General features: G+C 45.1%; 1 protein-coding gene across 1 annotated transcript; it reads left to right on the plus strand.

The window, feature by feature from the left end:
• Positions 1-1,657: 1,657 nt before the first annotated feature.
• On the plus strand, positions 1,658-4,726 carry SOCS3 (suppressor of cytokine signaling 3). The gene is made up of 2 exons (XM_034412859.2): positions 1,658-2,346; positions 2,752-4,726. Exon 2 carries the CDS (start codon positions 2,820-2,822, stop codon positions 3,435-3,437), a length of 618 nt encoding a protein of 205 aa, XP_034268750.2. The 5' UTR covers positions 1,658-2,346; positions 2,752-2,819; the 3' UTR covers positions 3,438-4,726.
• The last annotated feature ends 3,954 nt before the right edge of the window (positions 4,727-8,680 follow it).

The raw sequence follows: 8,680 nt of genomic DNA on the forward strand, positions 1-8,680 counted from the left end.
ATCTTTCATACAAGAGTCATTATTTTCTGCAGCAACTTCTATGATGCAAGTGCATAAATACCCACGTACCCACAAAAAATCTTCTGAAAATGTTCAGTCAGCCAGTATTCATAGCACACTCATCCCTTCTCAGCATTTAGAGTTGTCTATGCCTCTCACATTATACATGTTTATTGAGGGAAATGTCATTCGAACTGCAAAGTACACAAAGGTTGCATAAAGTATGCCTTACACAATCACAAAAGGCTTTCTATTTCCTCTATACTACGGAGCTGTTCCAGCCTGCACTTCACATTTCTCACATGCTAGAAAAAATGTCAGGAGTTGAGCCACAATCAGAGCCCATAATTTTATTCGAAAGGCTTCCTTAATCTCCTGTTTTCTTGCAAAACAGACTCTTTCCCTTAAGAGTTGCAGCTGCAGCACATCCAGTCATTGGTTCACTCAGTAACCCGACCTGTTTCCCTGAGCCCCAAGGCACCAAATTAAAGCAAAGAAGGGGGAGGGGTTCTTGCTTTTCTGGTTCCCAATGTTTCTCTTCCCTGCAGCTCCTCTGGAAAGGGCAAGTAAGGATAGAATATGAATGTAATCCTTGGGAGGGGAAAAATAAGAATGCACCGGACAATCAAGCACCAAACCTTTCCCCAGTCCAAGGGCATCCAGCCAACCCCAGATGCTGAAGTTGGAGAGAGGAAGGGACACCTGCAAAGCAAATGCTTTTCAACATTTATATTTAGATTTCTGTCATTTATCTCCTCAGAGATTGGGAAACGCCTTCTGACTGACATCAATGTAACCAGAGGGTTTCCCAGGCTGCTTCATGCATGTTTTAGCTCTGCTGATAAATGCTGATGCATTTCTGAGGTTGCTTTGTAGGTACCCAGTTTGAGTTAATAGGAGGGAGGTTTTCTTCCAGGTAGAAGAAAAAACTGCTTTGTGGAAGCAAAGTGCACAAGACTCAGGAGTTACAAGGGGCACTTCCAGATAGATGGCCCCTTACTGTTACCAAACAAAGGATATTGGACAGCTAATTCCATTTTGGTTTGACTATTTTAAAAATAGCAAAAGAAGAAAAGAAAGGTTTGGAGGAAATCATGTGGAGCTCAATAAAATTCCATCAACAAAGCACAGTAATTCCTGCTAGAGGTCTGATCGGGAAGCAGTTCTTGATGCATTTACAGGTTTATCCCACAAAGGTTGATTTCCTTTCAATGCATCGAAGCTCATAACAAATCCTATTTCCCCATCTGCTATTGGAGCTCCTTGAACTATCAGCAGTCCTGTACATAATATGGGGCTGCTGACATTCTGAGTAATCAGTAGATATGCAAATATGCGAATTTCTGTTCTGGCAAATTCTCTGTAATCCCTTTATCGCAAAGCCCTACTTATAAGGCTAAAAAGAAACCTCATCCCAATCCACCAGGAATGGCATTATTTGCCAAACCTGAACTTCTCAAAAAGAAATGTTGAATTGTGCCACTAGGGTGACCTGAGAAGCCCTTGGCTTCTTACCCATGCCAGTAAACGTCCCTGTTACATCCCAGGAAGGGCGCCCTCTAGCGTGGGTCACCCACGCGGGTTCTCAACCATCCTTACCACACAATATAAAAAAGGAACTAGCGAGGGGGGGGAGGGGGGAAGGGGTCTCAAACGCTTTGGAAGATGGCTGTTTTCGAAGAAATGCAAAAGAGTGACTGGAAGAGCCACAAAAGAAACCACATTAGGAATGAAGAAACTTGAGATGACACGCGAGTTTGTTTGAGAGGCACCACGCCGTCCTTGGCCGCCAAGTCTTTCGGGCGCTTTTTTTCCCACGCGCTTTTTCCCGGGAAGAGACATAGGGGGAAAAGCCCCCGCCACGCGGCCTCGGGCGTCCCACCGCGCGTGGAAGCCCTCACCTCACACGTCCCCAAATATCGCCCCTTAGAGGGAAAAGGCGGCCGCCTCTGCCCGCGGGCCGCAGGTCTTCTCGCCAAGGGAGCGACGTGACTCCAGCCTTCCCGCTGGTTCCCTGGAGCAAGTGGCGGGCCGAGAAGCGGCCAGGGCAGGGAGGGAGCGGGGGAGGGGAAAGGAGGCCTCGCTGCCCGGAATGGGCTGGCCGCTGCCTGGCTGGCTGGCTGGCTGCCTGGGACGCACTCGCCCTCCCGGCAGAACCGAGTTCCAGGAACCACGAGGCGGGGCCAAGCGGATGCTCTATAAAAGCCTCCGATAGGAGCTCTGGCAGCTTTGTAAAGTAGGACAAGCTAAGCGCGCTGAAGCGGACCGCTCTTCGTTCTGCCTCGCCAGCAGCCGCGCTCTGCCAGCAGCTTCGATTCCCCCCGCGACTCTTTTCTCGCCCCCCAGGTAACCACCGACTCTGCTCCGATCTCTTGAGAAATAGCCGAATGACCAAGGTCCCGGGCTGCTACGGGCAAGGGGTGGTCCCGGGGCGCCTGGAGCGCACCGTGAGAGAAAGCAACGCGAAATGGGGAGCCCGGAGCCAGCGAGGGGGATGGGTTGCGTGCTTACGGGAGGGGAGGCAGACTCAGAGTAGTTATTTGGGGGGATCCATCCCAGGGAGGGATGCCCTCTGAGGTAGCATTTGGCCCAAGAGGCAGCGACCAAACTGGGGGAATATCTTGGCGATAGGGTAGGAAAGTAAGAGTTCAGGTCCTGAATGCCGGGAAGATGCAGTCAATTGGGCCTGCAGGGTGAAACGCCTATTGAGATGCTCTTTGTCTTAAAACATTCTCTCCCCTCCATTCACAGGTACCCATCCTAGCAGCCGCTGCGCTTGGCAGCAGCCCACATTACTTGCAAAGCTGGCTCCCTGCGCCATGGTCACCCACAGCAAGTTCCCCAGTACCGGGATGAGCCACCCGCTGGACACCAGCCTGCGCCTCAAGACGTTCAGTTCCAAGAGCGAATATCAGCTGGTGGTGAACGCTGTGCGCAAGCTGCAGGAGAGTGGCTTCTACTGGAGCACGGTGACAGGTGGTCAAGCCAACCTGCTCCTGAGCTCTGAACCCATCGGCACCTTCCTCATCCGTGACAGCTCAGACCAGCGCCACTTCTTCACTCTGAGCGTGAAGACTGAGTCAGGCACCAAAAACTTGCGGATCCAGTGTGAAGGAGGCAGCTTCTCGCTCCAGAGTGATCCGCATAGCAGCCACCCTGTGCCTCGATTTGACTGTGTTCTCAAACTCGTTCATCACTACATGCCCCTCCCTGAGCAACAACCAGGGCAGGCATCGCACCCTAAACGTGCCTACTATATCCACTCAGGTGAAGAGAAGATCCCGCTGGTGCTGAGCCGCCCCCTCTCCTCCAGTGTCTCCACTTTACAACATTTGTGTCGCAAGACTGTCAATGGGCACTTGGATTCCTATGAGAAGAGGACCCAGCTTCCTGCTCCCATCAAAGACTTCTTGGATCAGTATGATGCGACTTTCTAAGGAGCTTTTTCAGCAGGATTAGCCCATGACACAAGCACAAGAGCAGAACGAAGAAAGGATGAAGATGGAGAATCCAGGACAAAACTCACACTTTTTTTTCCTTAGCATGTGGATTATGAAAGGGGCAGAGGGGCCCAGCACACAGAGTAGCCTAGGAACCTCTGCCCAGCACAGAAACTGTCTTGCTGTTGCTTGTGCTGGATAACTTGCCAACAGGGGATTTGTGCAAGTGACTGATGCTGTTGGACTATGGAACAGGCTATTGCTCCTTGATAAAAACTGTTTCTCTGGCTTTGGATGGGCACGATAGGATGGTTTGCAAACTTCCTTAACCAACGGGACCGTTTACAAAGAGCTGATTGCTCTGCACTGGACCAGACCACCTCTAAAGACTTTTGACCAGAACCATTCTTCTGACAAAGGAATGCATGCACTGGAATCCAGCTAGTGCCTGAAAATCAATGTTTTCCTCAGTTTTAAGGGGGAAATCTTTTTTATTCCGGTTATTGTTATTAATCTTTACCTCTTTCAACCTCCAGGAGGGACAAATCTCCTTTCAACCCAAGTTTCTTCCTTGGAGGTTGTTGCCACAACATTTTATTCATGGGACTAAGCCTTAAGAAGAAATCCACATCCTCCATAGACTATTAATGAAATCCCGTGAAGAAAATACCATTCACTCTCTGGGCCATCATGCAGGCAAAAGACATAACTCTCTGAGATTTCTTTATTGCTTTTTGGAACACCAAACTGAATGTTACATGATCTGGTGTTTCTCCTGAGTGTTTATTCTACCTTGACTTTTCTGCTCAGGCTGCTAATTTCTTTCCTTCCTTTTGGGAATTTTAGCTCATCAAAAAATGGCATTACATCTATAACAGAGGTTGTGGATTTGTTTGGGTCCTCGATTGCACTGAATAACTGAAAACCGTACAGGAATGTAGCAACAAGAGAATTACCTGGAACTCCTTAATTTAACTTTTTTTTTTGTAAAAAACTGTAACCAAAATTTTGTGGGTTCATCTTATTTTTGCATATCAGGGTTTTAGAAGGGCAGATAGGGTTTTGTTTTTACAGAAAGAAATGTTTACAGACCTGCCTAAGTAAAATTGTTCTGTCTTTTATAAAGATTCCACCCTTCAGCCTTGAAGGCTGTTAGACATGCTTGAAGACTCCACCAAAAATCAAACTTGGAAGAAAACTTTGCACATCTATTTATATTTATATTCAAGGGACTTTAAAGACAGCATTCAATAATTTATAATAAAAAGCACTATTTTTTAAATTAATGGTTTGACTCACTTCTCTTCTTCTTCCCTCCCTAAGTGTCTTCCCTCCAATGTTATCTACATCTTAAATCCCAATCCAGTAATCTTTTAATAATAGAAAGCAAAAAAGATCCGTTGGCCAAGACTGCAGTGAAAAGTAAGGCTGTTTTGCTATCATTAGTCTGTTATAGTAAATGCGCATCTACACATCACTGCTTTTTCTAAGGAAATGCTAGAAAGGCATTGACTCCTTATCATTGAGCGCTGCTTTTTATCACCACCTTGGACACAGATTCATTGCACACTCAGAATTAATTGATTCTGTGTGGAATGCACTTAAGTAATAACTACTTGCAGCCTTTTGCATGGGAGGAAGGAAGTCTTCTGTGTGTATTTCTGAAATGCCATAGGGCCACATAAAGGATATCACTAGTGTAATGGCCATAGGACTTATATTTCAAAGTAATAATGAAAATAGCATTTACCCTGTTTGTTTCGTGGCTTATACAAGTATTTGATGGCAAGCAAAAGCTGCCATCATGCCACTGTTTGCATTCCCAATCGCCACCACAGAGCTAAACCCAGAAGCAAAAAATAAAAAACAAACGCTGGGGGGTGGGGGTGGGGAATAAGTATCTGGAACAGCAGATATTTTACATGCAGAATATCCCAAATTCAGTCAATGGCACCTAGAATTAGCAAGGTATAGAAGACCTTTACCTGAATCCTGGACTACTACTGCCAGCCAGAGTAGACATTGCCGAACTAAATGGCCTTTGCTATAAGACGTTATAGTAAATAACACAATTTTAAATGAGTCCATCAAGCCCATTACTTATTTATTTATTTACTATCTTTCTGTGCAGCCATATTTCAAAAGAACTGATGGTGATGTGAAATCAAAATGGTTGCTTTTCCCTTTGCAGTTGTTATTCCCTCTCCTACCATTTTTCTCCCAAGTAAAGCAAATACCAAAGAGCTTTGGCTAGATGAAATCAACCTAGGGAATTGTATTGGAAGAGGAAACAACTGAACAAGGATCGTGTTCACCATTCAGGGTCTTGACTATTGTTGTAATTATGGCAAGGCTAGCAGCTTTCCAGAAATGTTGACTTCCCAAGTCTCATTAGCCCTGCTCAGTATAATTAAGGGTTAGAAGTGATGGTAATTGTGATGGAATAACAATTTAAAGAGGCCCAGGGCAACATCCCTGACATAAGCAAAATCATGTTTCCCAGAAATAAGCAATGTGTAAAACACTTCCCTTGATAGGCAAACTTTTCAGTGAGGCTTCCTGCAATCTAACTCCAATTCCCATCATATCACAGCCAGACCACTGAGAGGTATGATAAGATAGCTTGTTTAGCTTTGGGGGCTTCTCAAGGGCAGTGGAAAGTTCTGGTGGTGAACGTGCTGTCTGCATGTCAGCTCCCTTCATGTGTTTGCAGAAAGCTGCTTCCTTATCACTCCCAACATTTGCTAACAAAATGGGGAGTGGAGGAGGTATTTTCTGATGGACCCATTTAGAAGGAGTCTATTTTTTTTTCACCATGTATGTATGTACTGTCTGTCTTCAACTACATGATGTGTATTTTACCTAAAACTGAGTCAACCCTGGCTTCACAAGTATGAATATTTTTTTTGCCCACAATTTATCCCCTCTAAATAATATTCTCCTTTTCTACAGTATCCTTCAACTTATGTCTCTATCCCTATATTTGCCTCTTTCCTTCACTGGTACCACTTCCCAAACTCATACCTGTTGTTTCTATCAGCTTGCTGTTTCTTTTCTTCTTCTTTTTTAAAGTAAAACACAGTTGTATATTTAAGAATGTAACTTTTCTATTTATTTTATGAAAGGGCTACTGGTGTACAGAGATACTCAGTATGGTATATATCCCCCCTCCCCCGATAGCAACACAACCTTTAATCATTTGGCCTGACCAAAGCTTTCTACTCCAGTCCTGTTATAATGGCCCTGAGCCTCATTCTTCATATCCCACTATTCTGGACATGTGTGTTATAAACATATACACAGAGATGGGCTTCACATAATTTAACAACCGGTTCGCCCCAGCACCAAAAATGTGAGCGCATGCGTGCAGCCTTCTGCATATGCGCTTTGCTCGTGAGCGCTTGCACACATACGCATAACTTTAAAAACGCGGCTAAATAGGGCGGCATAGCGCTGGGGCAGGTGGGCAGACCCACCCCCAGGTCACAACTACCGGTTCGCCCAAACTGGTAAGAACCGGCTGAATCCCAGTCCTGCATATACATATAAACACACACACACATATACACATATACAGTACATACATATGTACACAGATGAGGCCTGTGCTTTATCCCAGGCCAAACATATAAGGCACTTAAAGATTAGTATTTCACATTACTTCATTTGAGTGACGATATAAAACAATTCTTTCTCTGGATTCCCTGGGCAAGCAAAACAGATCTTTTTCCAGCTGAATTGGTTTTTCAAGAGGAGGTTGCGGTTTGTAAACAAAAATAATGGAGGAGAAAACAAAAATGGATGAGGTTTGGATGAATCCATGGATAGGTTTACACACTTCAGGAGTTATTAAACATTCCTTCATAATCCATGGCATCTGAACATGGAATATGTTCTTTGGGCTGAAGGAAAAGAATCCCAGAAGTGTTTGAACTATTCCATTCCTCCACTAATAAGGCTGGGAGCACCAGGCTGGGAAAAAAGAAGGTACCCCAAAAACATAACACAGAGATCAGGGGTGAAATACTCACAGTTCGGACTGGATCGCCCAATCCGGTAGCGATACAGGCGGGTGGTTCGGAGAACCCGTAGCAAAAATCCCTGCCTCCCCCATGCCCAGCTGAGCCGTGCAATCATCAGAGGCTTTTTAAAAAAAATTTAAAAGCATTTTTTTCTACAACCTCTTCGGCCGAAGAGGTTATAGAAAAAATGTTTTTAAAAGGAAAAAAAGTTTCTGCCGATCAGGCAAGTCAGCTGGGATCATCAGAGGCTTTTTAAAAAAAAGAAAGCCTCTGCCGATCAGGCAAGTCAGCTGGGATCGTCAGAGGCTTTTAAAAGCATTTTTTTACAACCTCTTTGAGGTTGTAGAAAAAATGGTTTTTAAAAAAAAAATTGGCCACGCCCACTCAGTCATATTACCTCCCACCACCAAGCCACGCCCACAGAACCAGTAGTAACAAATTTTATATTTCACCACTGTCAGAGATAAAATAAGTTAGCTCAAAGTGCATCGTGTTTTGCATTGGCATTGCCAAAGGCCATAATATCGTCACTTCTATTTCAGTCAAGGTTATTTTGCCTTTAAATAGTGAACGAGAGTCAGAAAATCACCTGATACGTGCTATCTTCACACTGCCTCTCTATGCCAGAGATAACTGCACCAGTGAAATTCTTACTTGATATGTAGCAGTTAAAAATATACAGAAGCCATCAGGAGTAAAAAGGGGAACTGTCCAAAGCAGGGTTCTCCAACCTTGGCAATTTTAAGCCTGGAGGACTTCAACTCCCAGAATTCCCCTTTGCTGACTGGGGAATTCTGGGAGTTGAAGTCCGCTAAGCTTAAAGTTGCCAAGTTTGGAGAACTCTAGTCCAAAGGGAAGTATAGGCCCTGCTCCAGCAAAACAAGGCTCAGTTGCAAATAGGCCTGTGATTAATCTAGACCTTTGTCTCTGCATTTGTGGAATGACTTTGATCTTTTTAATCTTGCATCATCCATTAGCAGAATAAATGGAAAGATAAGGAGGACTGCACAGGTTCCTGGACAGGCCCCTGCCTGGCCCTCTGGCCTATTGTCCTGGCTCTGCCAGGAATCAGTGGTTCCTAGTTGAGTCAGAGCTATGTCAAGAATGTCCAGCCCAAGTTAAGCTGGTGGCACCACGCCAAGCCCTGCTGAGGCACATCCCTAGCGTCAGTGCCATCTGATCCTGGTTGGCCCACACCCCTCTCCATGCTGAGATCTA

This window comes from Pantherophis guttatus, chromosome 2 (genome assembly GCF_059756535.1).
Source record: "Pantherophis guttatus breed Tessera chromosome 2, ASM5975653v1, whole genome shotgun sequence".
Taxonomy (NCBI): Eukaryota; Metazoa; Chordata; class Lepidosauria; order Squamata; family Colubridae; genus Pantherophis; species Pantherophis guttatus.

Coding starts and splice junctions, on each gene's coding strand:
- SOCS3 (XM_034412859.2), top strand. CDS start 2,820: ATGGTCACCCACAGCAAGTTCCCCAGTACCGGGATGAGCCACCCGCTG.